This window comes from Aristolochia californica, unplaced genomic scaffold, assembly GCF_029961685.1.
Source record: "Aristolochia californica isolate CCGP_79_NKW_82.1479 unplaced genomic scaffold, dmAriCali1.0.hap1 SCAF_15, whole genome shotgun sequence".
In the NCBI taxonomy this organism is placed as follows: domain Eukaryota; kingdom Viridiplantae; phylum Streptophyta; class Magnoliopsida; order Piperales; family Aristolochiaceae; genus Aristolochia; species Aristolochia californica.
The window spans coordinates 2,197,695-2,219,048 of record NW_027181826.1 but is presented as its reverse complement, the minus strand read 5'-3'; the positions used below and the strand labels follow the sequence as shown (position 1 = coordinate 2,219,048).

The 21,354-nt window shown below is 36.3% G+C and overlaps 1 protein-coding gene and 2 non-coding genes across 3 annotated transcripts; 2 read left to right on the top strand and 1 right to left on the bottom strand.

Annotated features, from left to right (window-relative positions):
- The first annotated feature begins 11,420 nt into the window (after positions 1-11,420).
- LOC137952432 (small nucleolar RNA snoR126) lies at positions 11,421-11,524 on the top strand. The gene has a single exon (XR_011112265.1). It is a non-coding gene; the product is annotated as a small nucleolar RNA snoR126 (small nucleolar RNA).
- Positions 11,525-11,585: 61 nt separating this feature from the next.
- LOC137952430 (small nucleolar RNA snoR8a) lies at positions 11,586-11,674 on the top strand. The gene has a single exon (XR_011112263.1). It is a non-coding gene; the product is annotated as a small nucleolar RNA snoR8a (small nucleolar RNA).
- Positions 11,675-13,116: 1,442 nt separating this feature from the next.
- Positions 13,117-16,702, bottom strand: LOC137952042 (growth-regulating factor 6-like). Its single transcript, XM_068799110.1, has 4 exons — positions 16,039-16,702; positions 15,140-15,364; positions 14,355-14,712; positions 13,117-14,257 (listed from the first exon to the last, which is right to left on the bottom strand). The coding sequence occupies exons 1-4, from the start codon at positions 16,409-16,411 to the stop codon at positions 13,450-13,452; spliced, it is 1,764 nt and encodes a 587-aa protein (XP_068655211.1). The 5' UTR covers positions 16,412-16,702; the 3' UTR covers positions 13,117-13,449.
- Positions 16,703-21,354: the final 4,652 nt, after the last annotated feature.

Below are 21,354 nucleotides of genomic sequence, written 5' to 3'. Positions count from 1 at the left end.
AGGAGAGGAAGTTGTCACTTATATGTTTTTTTTTCTCTCCCTTATCAAAGAGTCTTGACTCACTGTTGTTGTAGGTAAATGAAAACCTGTCCAGCAGGTAAGAGTTTGGTAGAAGACCTTTCCGATCAATTGGAAAATAACCCATTTGACGTCCTAGTCCGACAAAAGACAAGCTCTTGGGTCATCAGAGAAGCTCAAGCGAAAACTGGATGTGGATAATGATTTGGAGATGGATTCTGATGGGCGTTTAGTAATTCGTGAGGATGTTAGACCTAAGTAGCAAGAGAGCACGAATTCAGGTCATGATACAAAAACTATATGCCAAACCAGTAATTATAGTAATTTGACTACAAAGTCCTTGTCAGAAGGAAGGAAGAGGTAGAAAACATGATTTTTATATTCTTTGATATTTTGATGTAAAATCATTTAATAATATATGACTTCCTTTTACATCTCCTTGCTTATTATTGTAAATATAAGGAAAATTGATAAATTTGATTTTTAAACTCTAATTTTTTAATTAAAAAATATTTTATATTGATAATAAAAGTATTAAATAGGTAAGAGTAAGATTTCGAATTAATTAATATACTAATTTTATATTCTATTACTGTAAATATAAGGTAACAAAATGTATATTGATAAATTTGATTTTTAAACTCTAAAGTAATTTTTTAATAATTTTTAAATTAATAAATATTTTAAATCAATAATAAAATGTGTTAAATAAGTAAGGTTAAGATTTTTTTAATTTAATAGTATATTTATTTTATTTTTAATTATTTTAAATATAAGGTAATAAAAAGTGTATCAATAAATTTGAAAACAATGTACTCATAAATTTGATTTTTAAACTCAAAACTAAAATTTTCAATTTTTTAATTAAAATATATTTTAAATCGATAATAAAAAGGTGTTTAATAAGTAAAACTAAGATTTTTTAATAAATTATTATTTTAAATATAAGGTAATAAAAAGCGTACCGATACATTAATTTTTCAAACTCAAATAAAATTTTCATTTTTTTCAGTTAATAAATATTTTAAATATATAATAAAAGGTGTTGTAAGATATTTATTAATTAATATATATTTTTAATAATCTATTATTTTTAAATTATGTGATAAAAAAATATACAAATAAAATTTATTTTTAAACTCTAAAATATCTTTTTTGTATAATTTTTACAATTTTTAAATATTTTAAATCTATAATAAATGGGTAAGAGTAAGATTTTTTCAATTTATAAATATTAAATCTATAATAAATGGGTAAGAGTAAGATTTTTTCTATTTATAAATATTAAATCTATAATAAATGGGTAAGAGTAAGATTTTTTCTATTTATAAATATTTTAAATCGATAATATGTTAGTAAATTTTTAATTAATTAGTATACTTATTTTATTTTATAAAATATAAATTAATAAAAAGTGTAACAATAAATTTTATTTTTAATTAATAAATATTTTAATAGATAATAAATGATGTTACATAAGTAAGAGTTAATTTTTTTAATTATTTATTATATTTTTAATCATTTATTATTTTAAATATAAGGTAATTAAAAGTATATTCATAAAATTGAATTTTAAAATAAAACAATTTTTTTTGTCATTTAATGACGTGGTATCTTACCAGGTAGATGACATGTTAGAATTGTCATGTGGCAGTCGATGTGTCTATCTACTTACACAGTGCAAATGATGTGGCGACATGTAATGAGTCAAAGTTGTACACATGTATAGTGGACGGGTCAAAGTTAGGTATTTTTCAAAATGAGTTGATGACTTCGTTATTTTTTTAAATGATTATTTTGGTGAAATTCCCTGATTCCATTCGGCCTATGTTAACGGATATCTTAATCTCATGCAGTTAGGCGAAGACGGCCCAAGAGCTGTCTAGGACTGACGGTAGAAGCACCGGAAGACGAAAATGTCTCAAGAAATCTGGTGAGATATCACATCACAGTGAGAAATATGTCCTCCTTTACGACGGCAGAGTTGAAATGAGGGAATTTTACCAAAATACCGGTTTTAAACAACTTATTTATGAAAATAACGAAGACCACAAATTATTTACAAAACTACCGAACTTTGACCGGTCCACCGTATATGTGGACAGTCAAAGGTGACACGTAAGCTTTGACTGCTTACGTGTCGCTCCATCATCAGTAGATGAACACATAGATTGTCACATCATTATTATTGACACGTCATTCGCCACGTCATTACATGATAAAATTTTCAATAAATTTAAAAAAAATTAAAAAATCACATACACTTTTTATTACCTTATATCTAAAATAAAAAATTATTTAAAAAAATAATAAACAATTAAAAAATTAACTCTTACTTATTTAACACCATTTAATATCAATTAAAATATTTATTAATTAAAAAAATTATCGTTATACTTTTTATTTCTTCATATTTTACAAAATAAAATAAAATAAGTAAATTAATTAGATTTAAAATATTTATAAATTAAAAAATACAAAAAAAATATTTTAGAGTTTAAAAATACTTTATTTGTATATTTTTATCACCTTATTTACGAAATAATAATATTTACAAATTTTAAATATTTATAAATTTAAAAAATCTTACTCTTAAGTCTTACCCATATATTATCGATTTAAAATATTTAAAATTTTTAAAAAAATACAAAAAAACTATTTTAGAGTTTAAAAATATAATTTATTTGTATATTTTTATCACCTTATTTATAAAATAATATTTAGAAATTTTAAATATTTATAAATAAAAATAATCTAACTCTTACCCATTTACTATGGATTTAAAATATTTATAAATAATTTTTTTATTTTTAAGTCTTACCCATATATTATCTATTTAAAATATTTATAAATAGAAAAAAATTTACTCTTAAATCTTACCCATATATTATCCATTTAAAATATTTATAAATTAAAAAAAATATACAAAAAAATTTATTTTAGATTTTAAAAATATAATTTATTTGTATACTTTTTATCACCTTATTTAAAAAATAATAAATTATTAAAAAATATATTATTTAATTAAAAATCTTACAAAACTTTACAATAATTTTAATTTGGCAAAAAAATTATTAACATAAAATCAGAAATTAAACTGTAAATCACATAAAAATCAATACAGTAATTAAACACCTAAATTCAAATTAACATTATAATTAAATACAATAATTCTATTCAATTAACAAAAACCCTAAAAAATCACCCCAAGGTTTTGAGAGAATGGCCGGGACGAACAAAGGGGAAGGGAAAGAACGTCGGCGGCGAGAGGATGAACAGAGGGTTGAGCGGAGGGCGTCGAGGGCGAGGCCGAGCGGCGGCAACAGGGGCGAGGTCGAGGCTGAGGCAGAGCAGTAGCCGCAGGCGAGTGGCGGCAGCGGGGACGAGGCCGAGGCAGAGCAGCGGCCGCAAGCGATTTTCTCCTCCACGATTTTCTCCTCGCCTCTCGTCTCGGCTGCTCTCCTCTCGTCGCTCGCCTTCTGCCGCCTCCCCTGCTGCCGCTCACCTCCCCTATTGCCGCTCGCCTCCCCTGTTGCCGCCGCTCGGCCTCGGCCGCTCGCCTGCGGCCTCTGCTCTGCCTCGGCCTCGACCTCGCCCCTATTGCCGCCGCTCGCCCTCCCCCTCGACGCCCTCCGCTCAACCACTCTCTCTTCGTCTCAGCCTTATCATTCGTTCTTTTTCTCCGTTCCCCTCTATTCATCCTCTCGCCGCCGACGTTCTTTCCCTTCCCCTTTGTTCGTCCCGGCCATTCTCTCAAAACCTTGGGGTGATTTTTTAGGGTTTTTGTTAATTGGATAGAATTATTGTATTTAATTATAATATTAATTTGAATTTAGGTGTTTAATTACTGTATTGATTTTTATGTGATTTACTGTTTAATTTCTGATTTTATGTTAATAAAATTTTTGCCAAATTAAAATTATTGTAAAGTTTTGTAAGATTTTTAATTAAATAATATATTTTTTAATAATTTATTATTTTGTAAATAAGGTGATAAAAAAGTATACAAATAAATTATATTTTTAAAATCTAAAACAATTTTTTTGTATATTTTTTTTAATTTATAAATATTTTAAATGGATAATATATGGGTAAGATTTAAGAGTAAATTTTTTTCTATTTATAAATATTTTAAATAGATAATATACGGGTAAGACTTAAAAATAAAAAAAATTATTTATAAATATTTTAAATCCATAGTAAATGGGTAAGAGTTAGATTATTTTTATTTATAAATATTTAAAATTTCTAAATATTATTTTATAAATAAGGTGATAAAAATATACAAATAAATTATATTTTTAAACTCTAAAATAGTTTTTTTGTATTTTTTTAAAAAATTTTAAATATTTTAAATCGATAATATATGGGTTAAGAGTAAGATTTTTTAAATTTATAAATATTTAAAATTTGTAAATATTATTATTTCGTAAATAAGGTGATAAAAATATACAAATAAATTGTATTTTTAACTCTAAAATATTTTTTTTGTATTTTTTAATTTATAAATATTTTAAATCTAATTAATTTACTTATTTTATTTTATTTTGTAAAATATGAAGAAATAAAAAGTATAACGATAATTTTTTTAATTAATAAATATTTTAATTGATATTAAATGGTGTTAAATAAGTAAGAGTTAATTTTTTAATTGTTTATTAATTTTTTTAAATAATTTTTTATTTTAGATATAAGGTAATAAAAAGTGTATGTGATTTTTTAATTTTTTTAAATTTATTCAAAATTTTATCATGTAATGACGTGGCAAATGACGTGTCAATAATAATGATGTGGCAGTCTATGTGTTCATCTACAGCATCGCTCTGATGATGGAGCGACACGTAAGCAATCAAAGCTTACGTGTCACCTGTGACTGTCCACATATACAGTGGACCGGTCAAAGTTCGGTAGTTTTGTAAATAATTTATGGTCTTCGTTATTTTCATAAATAAATTGTTTAAAACCGATATTTTGGTAAAATTCCCTTGAAATGACGATTACGTTTTTTTTTTTTTCATGGCAGAGACAAGCGGAATTCTGGATCTTAAACGATGTTCGGTCTCGTCTATACAGGACGAGCGCGATGGAAATTTGATTATACGGTCGGGCATTTTCGCAGAAGGCCAAGCTTCTCGAAGGACTTTTTTACATTTGAAGGATTTAAACTCTGGTTATATAACTCGCTCTGTTACTTTTTTATACAAGTCGGTTTTATAATGAAAGGTATATATTTTATTAGATTTCGTTTCTTCGTTCAGATGATTTTATTATCATATAAGTTTAACAACTCTTCCGGCACGAAAACCTAAACCTGTAGACCTCCTGTGTGATTTGTGTTCAGAACACAATGGTTTTCTTCTCTTTTATCTCGAAATCGATCGTCAAAGAAGAAGCAAATCAAAGAGAATCGATATTCCTTCTCTTTTATATCGAAACTGATCCTCAAAGCAGGAGGAAATCGAAGAGTGTCTATACACAACTGAACAAGAATGATCATCTGATCCTATTCAAATTCTGTTTTCCATTAGCACGTCTTCGGTCATATGTAAACGAAGGAGAAACATCTAAAAAAAAAAAAAGCATCTCTGTGATAAACTAAATCCTTTACTTGAGTTCAATTCAAGGCAAACTTATCTTCCTTCATCGTCGACGACAGAAAACACGTCGTTGAAACGCTCCGCCTCAGGTTATTCTCCCCGATGTCACACGAACGCTTGCAGGAAAACAAATTCATTGCTGCTCTGAATCCACTCTTCTTTCTCCCCTTCGAAACTTTATCTTCCACTTTCGTACACTCCATGTAAGCCGCCAGAAAAGGGTCTTCCCTCCTGATCTGCCTCTTCGACAAACTCCTCACAGGAGGAGGAAAAGAGCACGGAGGCAGCGGGATTTGCAGGTCATGCACCGATGCTTTCTGGGTCTCTGGTGGACATGGAGGCGGCGGCAGCTTGAGTCTCTCCTCCTCCACTTCTCCGGAGCACTCCTCGCAAGAATGAACCTTGGTCAGACTCATCTCCCTTGTTTTCTCTGTGACTGGCTGCATAGAGCTGGTATGGAATGTTATAGTTGGTAAGGTAAGGCTAGAAAAAACTGAAGAAATTGATGTGTTCCTTTTTGGCAAGTTACATAAGATACGGGGTTAGTCAATGGTGGTGATGGGTACATGGACGGCTAGGATCTTAATTTAGGGTTAGATCAAATCTCTCCAGGTTACATTTGTAAGGCAAGGATCTTATAAGTATAGATAATTGCTAGTTTATTGCAGAGAGCAGTTCCAAGTTCCATCACCCATATTCATCCTGACTTCAGCAATTACTCGAGAAATCTTATCCTATGATGTGTGGATTGGCAAGGACTAATTTGTCAGTCTAAATTTCAAAACTGGGTCCCCTTTTAATGATCTTATAATCAGTTTCAGGATTCAATTCCTATTTCATTAGTGGTTAAAATCGTCATCTCAATGAGAGAATTCTTCCTTGTTTCAGCCACCATGGGATTGTTCGTCGCTTCTGTTCTACTGAATCGGTGAGCGTCGTTCTTGTGGGTACCAGAGAGAGCGGTTGTGAATACAGTAATGGAGTCGTCTTTGTTCTTTACATGAGAAAAAGCTGAGAAGAATAGATTACTCCATTCGAATGCCATCCGAGGAAGCGCATTAACGATCTGCCGATAAACTCTAAAGAGTGTTTTGGACTCTCCACTTCCGTTTAAAATAACATTAACAAAGTAAACTTTCAGTCGTTTGATGATCACGGAATGGTTGGTAGATTTTTCCAGTAATGAAATTCGTTAGGCGAAACTCTTTGTTTCTTCATGCTCGGTTCTTACCCTGTCCACACGATCCATTCGTGCTTCTTCAGATAGATGTCTTGACCCAGTTGTTTAAGAGTTTCAGTGAGCTCATCGAAAGAAAATGAGATTTATAGCAATATTTTATCGGTTCATTAAGGAAAAACACAGTTGGAGACTAAAAACTAATTCCCGGATGTTTTTCTCTGATGCTCTCTATAGGTGAGTTTCAGATTGTAATCTCGTCAACAGGCATCAAGAAGACAGTTTGATACTTAATCTATATCAGTGAGCTCGAGGAGACAAATTCTGAAACCATTAATAAGAAAACTTGGAATTCCATTCGTAATCAAATTCCAAAAAAATCACTCGTAGTGTTGCCTCTAGGCATCGTTCTGCGACGGCCTGTAACAATCCCCATGTGGAAAAAAATCAAATCGGAAGAAACTAATTTTTTTCAAAGGATCGAACCTTTTTCCTCTGCCTGTTCATTTCATGGCTGTAATCACCTCCCTCAAACGAGAACGAAGAGAAGGCTGACGACCATGAACCACTTTCACCAAATTATCTTCCCAAACACCAAGAGAGTGCTTGCACGACCACAACTTCATCCCTCCTCTAATCCCACCACTCTTCTGGCTCTCCCTGGACGATTTCCCTTGTTCACCCTTCTTAGTGCACTTCATGTAAGCAGCCAAGAAAGGATCTTCCCTCCTGAGCCCTTTCCTGGAAGAACTCCTCGGAGGGTGAAACGGGCACGGAGGAAGCGGGATATGTATATCACGATGGACGGATATCCTGGGGCTCTCCAATGGGCAGGGAGGCGGAGGCAGCTTCAGGGTCTCTCCGTCAATGATTTCTGGGTACTCTCTGCAACTGGCTTTACAAACCCCAGGAGCGTTCTCCCATGAAAAGGGAACATTCCCCAGAGAGTGAACTCTGTGCGCCATCTTTCTCAATGCTGGCATGGGGGCGAAAGATCAGTGGCAGCACAGGATGAGCGGAGGGGTTTTTTAAACGGGAGTGTTCATGCAGTCCTTGCCCTGTGACGGCAGATATTCCTTGGGCAAATGAGGAAGAAGACAGAAGGAGATGGCGCCATGGTGGGAGAAAACTGGTTCTTTTCGGGTCTGCGTCATGGGTTGCTTCTTCCAATCGAGTGCCTCCAGTGGAAAATGGTACAAAAGGGATTTTTGACCAAGTGAACTGAGACGAAGATTAAAAAGTTTTGACCTTTTCGTTGGTTGATACATCGTTTCGTCCGGCGTCTCTGAATATTCAAATGCTTCTACTGCGATTTCTTAGCTCTGCAACTAGCCTGAAATACAATTTTTTATATAAATCCTTCTCTCTGGAAATGGTGGAAGAGAATTTAAAGTTTGTTTCTAATTGATTAAATATTTGACTGGTTCTAATCCAAAGCCATGACCAGGTAAACCATCTGTGTCTTTTGTGTGTTTGTCTTCGAGCTATTGGTGACCTTCCATGGAATGACTCCATTAAAGCCAAAGAGTCCATTCTTCTTTCCCTATTAAATGTTTACTAACTACGGCATCCACAGAGGTTGTGGCTGATTCATTGTCATGGAATAAAGAAGAAGGAACCGAGTTACTTCACCTAGAAACTTTGCATGAATTGGCATCTCTTCAACCTGAAGCCACCTCTGTGAATTAATTGTTAGAAACTTGAACAAGTTCATCTCTTTTGAGTTTCTGACTACAATCAAATGAAGGTTCAATGATACTCATAGGAGCTCAAATTTGGAGAGCAGTAAACTCCACTCTCCACCAACCATATGAAATGGCAAAGATTCGATTGAGAATTCATGTGATAGGTGAGGAACACAGATTTGCTGGGCCATATCTAGCAGGAAATCTGAACTCTTATCTCTACCCACACATTCCTCCTTGTCTCTTTCTCATCAAACTAAGCACAAAAACGAGAAAATGGAGCTCTTATACAATACGGAAGCTTCCGCAAACTGCAGTATTTTCCAATCTTAAATGGAGCTTAATTTGACGATTGGCTGTTGTTAATCTCTCTCGGTTCTGCAGATTTTAAGATTAATTTTTGTCATTTTCAGGTCACCTTCAGAGACTCGCAGAAAGACGAGAAAAATATAAAAAACTGGTGAGAGGACGGGTGAGGCGGCAGCCAGCAATGGAGTGATGGGGGAGAGAGAGAAGGGTACACGATAAGGATAGACCGATTTACGAGATTTCTTGGATCAAAATTGGACTTTGGGGTTTGGAAGATATTAAAGGAATTACGGGAATCTTATACACAAAGGAGATATATTATGGTTACTGTCTCCGATATACTAAATTACACACGGTTTCTCTCTCCCCCATCTAGAAAACAGACTAAGGTCTCGTTCAGAAAGTAGATTGCTGCAGAATTCCGTAACATTAGTTTGGAATGGATCCAGTTATTTATCCCGAATACTAATATTCTGATATTTACACTAATATTTTCCTCCATTAATGGCGGATACGTTGGTTAAAAATTTTTATCAGATTAATAATTTTTCTTTAATTATAAAAGTTTAAGTCCACTTATTTTAAAAACTGCAAACCAATAATTAAATATTTAAGTTATTATTATCATTTTTAATCCATAGTTGAAAACATGGTATAGATTTTACCCTCAAGTAACTCAAAAATTATTATTGATAATAATTTTTAAATTTAAATTATAATAAAAAATAAATATAAAATATAAAAGCTTAGATTTATTGTTGATTTTTCTTTGGGTAATGCTATAGGGTTTGCCTCAAAATTCGGCGAAAGTCGATTTCTTTTGTAGAAAATTCAAAAAACTTTGCCAATAAAACTGTAGTAGACACAGGATTAAAACATTTCCAGTGAATAAAAATTTTGCTTACAAAAATTAAAACTCTATAAACGAAATTTCATATTTCTATAGAGAAGTTCTAAAAAAATAAAATTAATTAAAAATGTTCTCCAAGCGAAATGTTTTCATTTTGGTGGTAAAAGTAAAATACAAAAGGGAAAGAACTATATTTCGCAAGAAAATATTTATAAAATAATTAATTTTTTTTCCTTTGAAACAATTATGCATAAACTTTATTCAAAAGTCAAACACAAAAACATTCATTTGAAAAGCAATGCTAATTTTGTCTATTTGTACTCAATCAGATTGTTTTGATTCAAGGACTAGAAAACCAGATCATGGAGACATAGAAAAAGTTTAAGAAAAATAGTTTTGGATAACCTAATCGTATGCCCATTTTCGTTTTTTCTTCGGAGCATGGATTCATACACTAACAATTCTGAAATATTATCAATCTGTTCTTCTGAAAAACTTGAGTGGAGTTAGCATTAAAAGAGTACCTCAAACAATTTGAGTCTCTCCAAGAGCCATGAGAGAAATCGTACAAGCGAAGGTCGCATATACGAAATCGAACATGTCTTTGTGCCTCTGAGGAAAAATTATTTCTCCCCTAATATAGGTGTTTGGATTTCCGCCGAGACAATGTGGGGGGCAGGGAGGTCTAGCGGCGCCGGCGAGGAGCTATTGTCAAGGCTAACGGTTGTGATGGAGGCGGCGGCGGCGACGGAAGTAGCGGCGAAGGTAGACGAGAGGAGGAAGAAATCAAACCAAGTAGTGGTAGAGGCGGGCGGTGAGCAACTGTCAACGGCGACGAAGGCGGCCAGAGCAGCGGACGGGAGGGGCTCGACGGTGACAAGGGGAGGAAGAATTTTTTCCCTCTCGCTCCTGTTCCCTGTCCCGGTCCTGGCTCCTGGCTCCTGATCCTGACTCCCGAACCCTCGTTAAGTTAACGAGCCGACTCGTGAGCTTTTTAACCGAACTATGGTTCAGTTGAGCTCAGCTTGTTAACTCAAATGATTCAGATAAATCAAATCTAACCGAGCCGAACTCGAGTTGCTCGCAAACAAGCTAGACTTTCTCCTTATCTATAATTGTCGAACCCATCCAGTAGATAATGGGCCTCTCCATGCGATATGAGCGGAGCCCACAATATCATACATTCTTCAAAAACCCTAGTTCAGTTGGCACAAAGAGTCAAAACGATCCAAATAAAACAATAATAATATAAAAAATTGGATAAAAATAATTATAAAAATATAGTAAAGAATGAGTTCTCAAATGTGATTTATTTTTCCCATGACTTCATTGGGGCGAAAACCCAAAACGCAGAGCCGGTCCGATAATATTATCGGACAATAAGTTCGGACCCGTTATACTTGCGTCTCGGGTCTTAGCTAGGGTTAGGGTTTCAGACGAATCTGAAGTGGTATATATATCTAGTGGAAGCGTCATCTGCATCTTGGAGCCTGACGGGTAAAAAGAAGATTTTCGTTTCCTTTCCGATTTTTCTTCGCGATTTTCATTTAATCTTCGATCTTCTGTACTCCTCTTTTTCGATTCAATGGAGCATATATGTATCATGCCGTCTGAGCTTTTCTTTTGTCTGTACTGGCATCTAATGCTCCTGACATGAATTTGAGGCTTTTTAAAGCCCTAATCTTGCGAAAGATCGATACGAGGTTGGGGTTACGCTAGTCTCTAAATTTTATTTCAAACAATTGTTTCCTTCTGGTTTTTTTTGGTTCATTTTTCTTTGCTTATGGCTGTGACGACAGAAATTCGTTTCTCGATTCTGATTTATTTTTGGTCTTTTCAGATGTATTCATCTGTTCGTGATGACTTCATTTGTGCGTGTCTGAGCCCTTCACCAGAACCTTGATCTTGTTTTTCTCTTCTTTTTTTTTTTTTTTAAATTTCTGGTTCGTTTCGGTGCTGTGATTATAAAAAATTCCTCGTTCTGACTGCCATTGCCATGGCATGATAGACTCCTTTACACCCATAGAATATGAGCACCACAACGCTGAGGAAATTTTTACTGGTTTTTATTTTGTTTTTGTGTATCTGTTTCGCTTCTGTCATTGTTTGTTTTTTTTGTATGGAAATCGTCTTTCTCGTCTTTTAGCCTCAGAAGTTCATTGATTCTCAGTTCTAAGATTAACATTTCATTAAATTTTGGTTTTAAGATAAACCTTTTGGAGCTTAAACGGAAAAACATGATATATTTTAAGAGGTTTCTGAAAAAAAACTGAAACAATTCATTTATGAAGATCCAATGTGGAGAAGTTGAATTCCTGGAGCATTTCGCCCCCAAACTTTGCTAAAACGCTGAAGAATAGCAAAGCTTCAGCAGCATATCAAGGTTGATTTCGTCTGAAATATTGAATCTTCACAGAAGCAGTTGTTTAATCAAACATTGGATCGATTTTGTCTTGTTGATTTGACAACACCTGCAAGATAATTTGTGAGTGATTTGATGGAACTTGTATTTGAGAAAAGCTATTTTAGTCATATCTCAAAATCGCTCAACTTTTTATGCTAACGGATTGGGAAGCTTGATTAAATGGGTTGAAGAAGTATTCCTTAAATCAATCATAAGTGCGTACGCACAGACTTCAAAATTTTCCTTCCCTTAAAGCAGCAATTCTAAATAATTTTAACCCTGTTAGAACAGAGTCATGGGAAGGGGAAGAAAGACGGTGGAGTCTGACCCTCCCTGCTAGCAGAAGAGACAAGAGAGAAGCCCCTCCAAAGCTCTGTCAGTTTCCTCTTGCCAGAACACTCTTCGGCACGAGAACCCTTTTCTCGGTGCTTCCTTTTACACAAGCGTTCATTTAAGTTTCGTGTTCATTCTTGCCAGTAGCAGTAGCCGATTATACCCTCTTCGTCAGGTTCGCAAGACTCTGGAAAGGGTTTCTTTCTACAACTGAATGAATCTTCTTTCTTCAACCAAGACTGCAAATTAACTTCTTCAATTTTCATGGCAGAACCAGTACTGTTTGTTACTTGTTACCAATGAAAACCATGGCAAACAGCGGAAAGCGACCAAACGTTGCCGTTTTCTTCACTTATTTTGCCCACTAAGCAGGCTCACGGAATACTTACATGGTACAGGTGAGGAAGTTTTTCTGTTCGTTTTTCTCCCATAAACTAATGAACAGCGGCAGGTACTTGTCACAGTTTCCTTCTGGAGCTCAAAAATCTCAACCATGCCCAAGTGATACAGTCATTACGTGAAAGAGAACCGAGTACAAGCCCCAATGTTTCATGATTCTTGACAATAAAGAGATTCCGTCTCCAAGGTCGGCTACGGAAAAGGTAGAATAATGCAGAAAAGCTGACAATTAATACAAGGAAAGGCCATCCATGATTCACTCTCCATACCAGATAACAAAAAGCAGATTTTGAAAAGGAATAGCAAGAAGAATAGGTTAAAGAGGCGGCACAAGACAGTAGACATTCTTCCTGAAGATACATTAAACTAAACGTTAATCATAGATACTCGATGATTCATAAACCAAAATGGCTGTATCCCTATTCTTCGGAGTCAGCCACATATCACCCACAAACCCTACAAGGATATGAAAAACTTAAACAGGGAAAAAAACAACAAAGAAATTAATGAAATTAAAGAAAACTCCCATAAAAACACCCACAACAACTAACTGTTTTTTACTGTTTTCATGTCAGATAGATAGTCCTCTAATCTTCTCTTCCGTCACCTTGGAAGAAATGCTTCTCTGTTCTTACCTCTTCTGTCCAGTCACTCTGGTTTCATCTTGAGTTGAAAGCTTACAAAGATGGGATGGAGGAATTTACAAGAGTAGAACCAAGGAGATCGTCACAGATACTTGTGTTAACATCTTGGCTCTTGTTCTCAGTTCTAGGGCTACTCCCTGCACTACTGTTGGAGAGTGATCCAAAAGTTGTCTTCTGTAGGACGCCCGTTGGTGACGACCCCAATCTAGGACTTGTATCCCACCCATCTGTCATAAGGTTCAGTGCTGAAGAGGAGTTTTTGTGATCTTTTGGATTGCTACCACTTTTGTTCAGGACTTCTCCAAGTGGCCCACCCATGGAACTCTCCCATGTTATGGGTATCCAGTTCGTCTGCCTCTGGTTCCCTTCAGTAAGCACACCACCTACTCCCAGACCCATCTGAATGGGGTCCAATTCACGTGATAACTTCAGTGGTGAGAGTGTGAGTTTTTCATGGGTCGGGGAGGAGGACGATGAAGAGAAGTCCGAGGAAGCCACAGGGATAGAAATTGAGAGTTGGGTCCTGTCTGACTGAATTTCTTCCACCTCAGGCCAAGCTAGCGAAGAACGGTCGGGTCGACTCTTGGGCCAGTCGTCAATAAAGTGACGAAGAGAATGGGATTGAGGTTCTCGATCAGGTGAAGAGTTGAAGCTTCGGCTCTCAACATAAGAGTTTCTCACAGGGTTCATCAGGGAATCAGAGGAAATCAGTCCAAATTCAGCTCTAGAAGGTTCTTCGAATGGGATATGTTGTTTAAGTACAGGGAAGGATGAGTCCTTGAAGGAGAGACCATGGGAATCTTGCATCCGTTCATCCACATTGGATTTGTTCATCAGAATCCTGCAACAGACTCGCAATTAGATATTTTCTTTGAGAAAAAATGGAAGCATAGTGAGGCAGACAAGGAGCAAACAGTGAGAAGAATTCTGGTCAGTACCTGCCAATGTTTGAGGCAGATGGAGGATCAGGACCAGTCTGCATGCTCTTGATCTGTTGGTGATGAGCAGCGGCGAGGCTGTTGGATGTGCCGCTGGCAGACCCTGCCACCGGTGCCGATGATGAAATAGGCTGGCTATTGGGGACAGTAGCAGCAGGGCCAGAAGCGGCATGGCCACTGTGGCCTTCCACAGGCTTTCTTGAACGATGGCGGCCTCTGTTCATGTGCCTTTCACAGTACTTCTGATCGGCAACTGCATCTCGTGAGCACCGCCATTTCTTTCCATCGGTCCTACGGCACCTCCCGGGCTCAGGGTCAGTGTTGCCAGAGAAGCCCAGATGGAAAGAACCCCATCCCACTTCAGGAAAAGCAGAAAGAGAGAATTTGAGCAAAATCAGAACCATACTCACGAAGAACAGAAGAATACCAATCTTCACAAACCAAGTAAAGATAGGAATCTTATGCTGCATAAGCAATTTCTTTTTTTTTTTTCTTCCAGTAAACAATAAACAATTTCTTCTTGAAAGGGTAATAAAGGTTGCATTCAGGGTCATATTTCAAGCCGCTTATCTTAATAGACCAGAAAAGATCTCCAACAGATTCAATCTCAAGCAGCATATTCTACTCCAAAAGATAATTCCAATTTGTGAACACTCGTATAATGAATAGTTCATTGGTTTTTTCAGAAAAGAAAAGATGAGGAAAGCATCATGTCAAGAGAAACAGAAAGACTCTACTTGCAGCAAGCCTAACAATTAAACAGATCTTCCATTGACAAGACTTACACGAATTGGGTCTGAGAGATCCAGGCGGAAATGCCGAAAACCCAGACGGATTCAAGCTTCTCCTGATGGGTATGAGCAAATTTGAGGGTATAGGTACATTAGCATTGAGGTATTTGTAAATCAAGGCCTGATGTTCCAACTCGATCCATTGCGATGGAGTGAAGGGCCCCCTTACTCCTGACAGAGTCCCAGGCATGCTCCCATTCAAGCTTCCAGAACCTACAGCTGCAGCAGGATACCAGAGGTTAAGAGAGAGAGAAAAAACTTCAAGAACAGACTGGAGAAACAAAATTCATACGAGATTTCGAAGTTCAACAACAGATACAGAAGAAACGAAAAATGGAAGGTGGGGAGAAAGGAAAAAGAATGAAATAAAACAGAAAAACGTTGAAGAGGCATACAGTGAAACAGGAGATTATTACCTGACTGCAACATTTAAGGAAGCCTACCATAAAATCTTGACATCATTCTTAAAGAAGTGGGAAGAGTAGATTGAAAACAAATACGAAGTAATTAAACCCAGACCTCCCATGGTTATCACAACCTCCTTTCTTCTGGTTCTTTTCAGCTTGGACACATGGACAGTGAAAAATGGAAGAAATACAGACGACTGTGACTCAATCTAATCTTTTCAACTTTGGAGCAGTCTTGTTCTTTTTTCAACAAAAAATGGAAAATAAAAAGCATAACTTTATTGACAAGACTAAAAAATAGATCTTCAGCTCCATGAAAGGACCCTACTCTTCAACAGTACTTGTATCTTTTGCTTAAAAAAGGCTCATCTTTCCACAGAATACAGAAAACCAATCTCAAGAAATGGAGATCGATTCAAGACCCAGAGCTCAAAATCAAGAAAAAACTTGGTTATTCATTTCATGCACACACAGACATGAGTTTACCTGTATTTCTACCGTAAGACAGAGACTGGGGGTAGAAACTGAAGCTTCCACTTTGCAAACTCCTGTCTGCTAACCCATCACTAGTGACCACCAAAGCTTCGTTTTTGGGAGAGGAGAAGCTCAAGAGGTGCTGCTGCTGATCTGAAAGTAAAGAATTAGATCTCACCATAGAAGAGGTTCTGGACTGCAACAGCATTGTATCAGTTTTAGCCATTTTCAAGCTTCTCCAATCATCCTCGACCACTCCAGATCTCCCCTGCTTGAGATACCCAGATCCAAAGCACTTCTGCCGGTCATCACCGTCTGAAACTAAGGAAGGAAACCCACTTTCAGAACTCACCAACCCATCAAACCCAACCACCCCGAAATCCATCTGTTCTATAAGATTAGCACCTTAAAAAGGCACACCGGATAGACATGCGTACATGGCTTGTTGAGGCAAAAGAGGAGAGATGGGCGAAGGATGCATTTTAAGGGACAAAGCGACTACAAACCGGAGCAGTTCTTGTTTGAGCAGGAAAAAGAGTAGAGAATAATTGGAAGAAAGGCTGAGATGGCGAAAATAAGGACCAGACAAAGTTAATACTAAATACCCTCTCTGTAACTCGGCCAAGGCCAGCAAAAAATCCTGTTCCTCTTAGGAGGGAGAGGCTGATGATGGAGAATCGCTTTAAAGAGGTTTGTCCTGGGAAGAGGGTGAAAATATATGTATAAATAAGAGAGAGAGAGAGAACTGAGAGAACTTTCTTGTATTCCCTATCTTTACCCTTTGCAGTCTACCCACATCATCGGCTTATCACCATTAATCCCATGTCCTGACATTGCAGGAATGGAACAGTAAACATACCAATGAAAGGGCTACAGTTAAGAGCATTATTGAACCCATTTGCCTTAAACGAACACTTACCCATCAATGGAACTGTAATGATCTCGTTACTCTGGTTACAGATTATTACTGCGTTCAGGACAGACCTCAGAGTCAAACCATGAGACTGATCTAGGGGGAAGAGAGGGTGGAGTGGTAAAATGGGAATTTGTCCTTCAGAAAGGAGTGGAAAGGAGTATGACCGGCTGGAGACGGTGAAGGGGAATTCGCTGCTTCTTCTTCATCATCGTCTTCCTTGCAAAGTCCGCTAGTGGGTTTGAAAAGATAAAAAAAAAAAAACTGTTTTCTCTCTCTTCTGGTTCTCTGCTCAATTAATTAAAAGAGGAAGAGTGGGTGTGCATGGACAAAGATGTACTGCCACGTGACGCCATACCAAATCTAGACGGAGGAACCTACTCTTTCTCTCTCCTTCTTCCCCAGCTTCCCACCCTCCTCTTTTTTCCTCTCCGTTCCTCAATTCTCAGAACCGATTCAAGTTTTCAATCTGAAATTTTCCAGCATTTAACATAATTTAGATTATCGTAATTACCTTATGATCAAAATCACTTCATATTAAAAATTCATTCATGGGACTCTGATCTCAGTATTTTCTTACGCATGAGCAGAATATAAAACCGCAAAACACCCCTTTTTTTTTCAGAGGGTAGCTTAGACGAGTTGAAGGAGATAGCAAGAAGATGAAGAATCAGAGGAAGGAGGCATTTCTGTCATTCTGAAAAGCACCTACATTCAAGTAACGGTTCCCTTTCATCCAAAGGAGAAAGAAAGGTGGTCCTCCTCTGTCCTTCCTGGCCTCTTTATCCACTTGCATTTTTTAAACTTTCAAGTAGTATACCCTACACTCACTCAAGGGTCCCCCTCCCCCCTACACATACAAACCAAGTTCCCTGCATCCCTATCGGATATCGTATCAAGATTCCTAAAATCTTGTATTATACTTTGATGTATATATCGGTGCCAAGATTGAATATCGGATATCGGTCAATTCAGTATTATATTTTAGGGTATGTGACCCCTAAATTTTAGGGCCGTCCTTTCAATTCATTGGAGAGGAGGGTAAAAACGTCATTTACACACTCGTTGCGGGCCCACTCTGACGCTGACAACGCCATCACTCTACATTTACACACGCAAACGCCACTTCCATTCTTTGAACAAAACCAAACCTAGGCATGGTCCATAACTCCCTTTCCATCTTAGGGGCCCACCACTAAAGTGAGCCCGGGCGTTTCGTCTTCATCTTCGCCGCGCGTGTGACTTCTCTACTTTTTTGTCTTTTTCCTCCGTCCGGAAATTGGGTGGGGCTGTTAGTGGTACAGCGGTTCTTCTTTCTTCCGGATTTCATTTTCTATTCTTTTCGAGAACGGATCGCGTTTCCGGGTCGTCGTCATCTCGGCTCGGAATTCGAACTCCGACGTCGACGCGTCAGATAAAGCTCCGGGGCCCACTCCGGTCCCTCCACGTGCCTTACCTCCCTCTCGTCTCTTTCGCATGGAAACGCAGGAAAGTTTTAAGTGGGCCCCGCGTCTAGTTCCTTTTGCGGCTCCCGCTTCCTCCTTGCCGACAGAGTAGTGGGCCCCCCCTCTGTCTGACTTTTACAAAAATATTTTTTGCCCTCAAGCCCCAATGTGACACGTGGCAACTGTCTTCTACTGCTCCGTAGACATACCACGCCACCTTACCTGAGTAATTCGATAAATTTTTTATTTAGTAGATAAAATTTAATTTAAGTATTTTTTATAATTATTTAATATTATTTTAAATTTTGTATAAATTAAAGCGAAACTTATTTATAGAAAAAAACTTATTTCATATATTAGTAATATTATATATCAAATATATCGTATATAAATAAGATAATGTAAAAAATAAATTTATTCTATTCTATAATTTACCTCTTAGAAACAAGTCTGTTGGTTATACTAGCGAAACAATCTAACTTACGCTTTCATAAGCTTGAATCTAAGTCAAATGTGTCAAATTGGTCGAGATATATCTAAAATCAGATAAAATGTGTCGAATTTTCAATGCGCAAGACGATATTTATGCAAATTTTGTGTTACAATATATATGATTTTTATGTGCAAAATCAACAAAGATTTCTAAACATTATGAGCATTGAATAGGATAGAAAGGTGGAAATTACATAAACTATTCATAACATATCTTCATTTAATGTAGAATGATGTAAATGGACACATACCACCATGTATCCTTAACATAAATGTAGGGTACATACCCTTATTATAAGCTTTGAGCTACAATTCTAATCCATGGTAAATACCCTTTTGTAGCAAGGCACATAAATGTGAAGGATATTAATAAAATTTATAAACATAATTAGAAAAAGGGAAAATAACGTAAAAAATCTTGATTGGCGCCGTGTGACATATTCATTAGTAATTAATAACGTTGCCTAATTGATATCTTCCCAGTTGTTCATTTATGAAAAAAAAAGTATCTCTTATATTTTTGTTTAATCGGTCGAATGGTCGAATAGTCGGAACAAAAAAATTAGCAGTTAAACGTCATTTTGCATAAATGTAGGATTGGATAGTACGCTAAGAAGGGCAAGGGCGGAATTTTTTTTATTTAAAAAAAATCTATTTCAAACCTAAAAAATTTTTTAAAAAATCTTAAAAACTTCTCAGTTTTCACCCATTTTTTTTAATTTTATAATATTTTCAACGATTTTATGATTTTTATACATCATTTTAAATTGATATAAGGGAGAGAGAAGAGATAAGAAAACGTGAGAATGAGTGGAGGCCATATGGTCACGTGACAAGAGCTCTTGCTGACTCAAAAGCTCACGTGGACAGGTGAGGCATGATAGAGGCTGGTGGGATGAATCCATATTCTAATATTAAGTTCTCAAACCTTGGGAACTTCATGAGATTCAAATAATTAAAATAAGGGCATTGTTTGTTAGGGTTGTTGATCATGTCCCACATATGTCTACCTTTAGGGTATATGCCTACATAGACTCACCCACAAGGAAGGAACCTTTTTAATCTATAGGGTATAATAAAAACAATGACCCACTTTTTTTTATATATTTTTTAAATTTTATAAAATTATATTATATGGGCACAGTACACAAGCAAATGACCCTCTCAACTCCCCTTCCTAGGGCAACATGTCCTTTTTTGTGTTTTTTTATCTCTTATTCTTGGTCAAGGGACACATGAGAAAGTTCACTCCCTTTGAAATTTTGATAATGTTTGTCCTACCCTTACCCCTATGTTCAATCTCCTCGATTGCATCCACTCGATCGATGGTTATCTGTATCAATATCTATCATGTATTGTATCCAAAATACGATACCCTTTACATTATGTTTGTCGTCTCAGGATTCTTAAAATTCGATATGTATTAAAATTACGTACGTAACATAACATACATGTAGAAGATTTGAGTATTTTTATACTTAAATTGGTTTGCATGAAAATTTAATTAATCCAAGTTTGTGGGTTTCTATGAGTGGTGGCATATTGTTCCCTAGCTCTCATTTTCCTAGAGGCAACTCAATCTCCAAGGTGACATAAGACATGTTTGGTTACATTTTAGTGTTTTTTTTTCTTATACTTTGTCTCATTGGCTTTGCTTGAGACAAAGGCATTGGGGGGATTAAACAAAGGGAGGATCAATCTCTTGACTTCTTGAGCCTTGGGTTTTCCCTTCCTTCCACACCCTTTATGAACTGTAAAACGGGTTTGCACTTTCCATGGTTCTTCTTCTCTGGCTTCACTTGACAAACACAGTTAATTAATCAATTCATCAAAGCAAAGGCAATCCTCCCACTAGATGGGGTGTCATCCAGTTCAGTTTGATAGCTCATGACTTGGCTCAAAATTGGTAGTGGTCATGGTCACATGGGTTAGCCATGACCATGTGACACTAGTACCTAGGCCTTCACCACTTTTGAGCTTAGGGTGTCCAACTTTGTGGGGGTATTTAAAACACAAGATTAAGCCTAGAGAGTGTTGGCCTTGGGTGCCATTTCCAACAAGCTCATGCATCATTTGCATTGTTAATTAGTTGAAGTTTGTGCTTCACTCATGGCATCAACAATCTTAGAATGAGACCCATTTATCTAAACTAACATATAGAGCATAAAGATTCATAGAGGGAAGTGTTTTTGTTAGTTTAATGAGTGAAGGTGGTGTTGGAAACCAGAAGAGAGAGAGAGAGAGAGAGAGAGAGAGAGGAACCCAAAAACCATGCTTGGTTGGACTACATACTCCTAGAAGACCAAAAGATGCTACTCATCTTACTTAGAGATAATTAAATGGGATAATCATGTATATTCTAATGGCAACTAGTTTCACTATCTACTTGGGAAGTCTCCCCCCAATTAAAATAAATTGCACTCTTAAGGGACAAGGATCACTCAAATCTTGTGTCACATGCCCTCCAGAGCTCAAAGA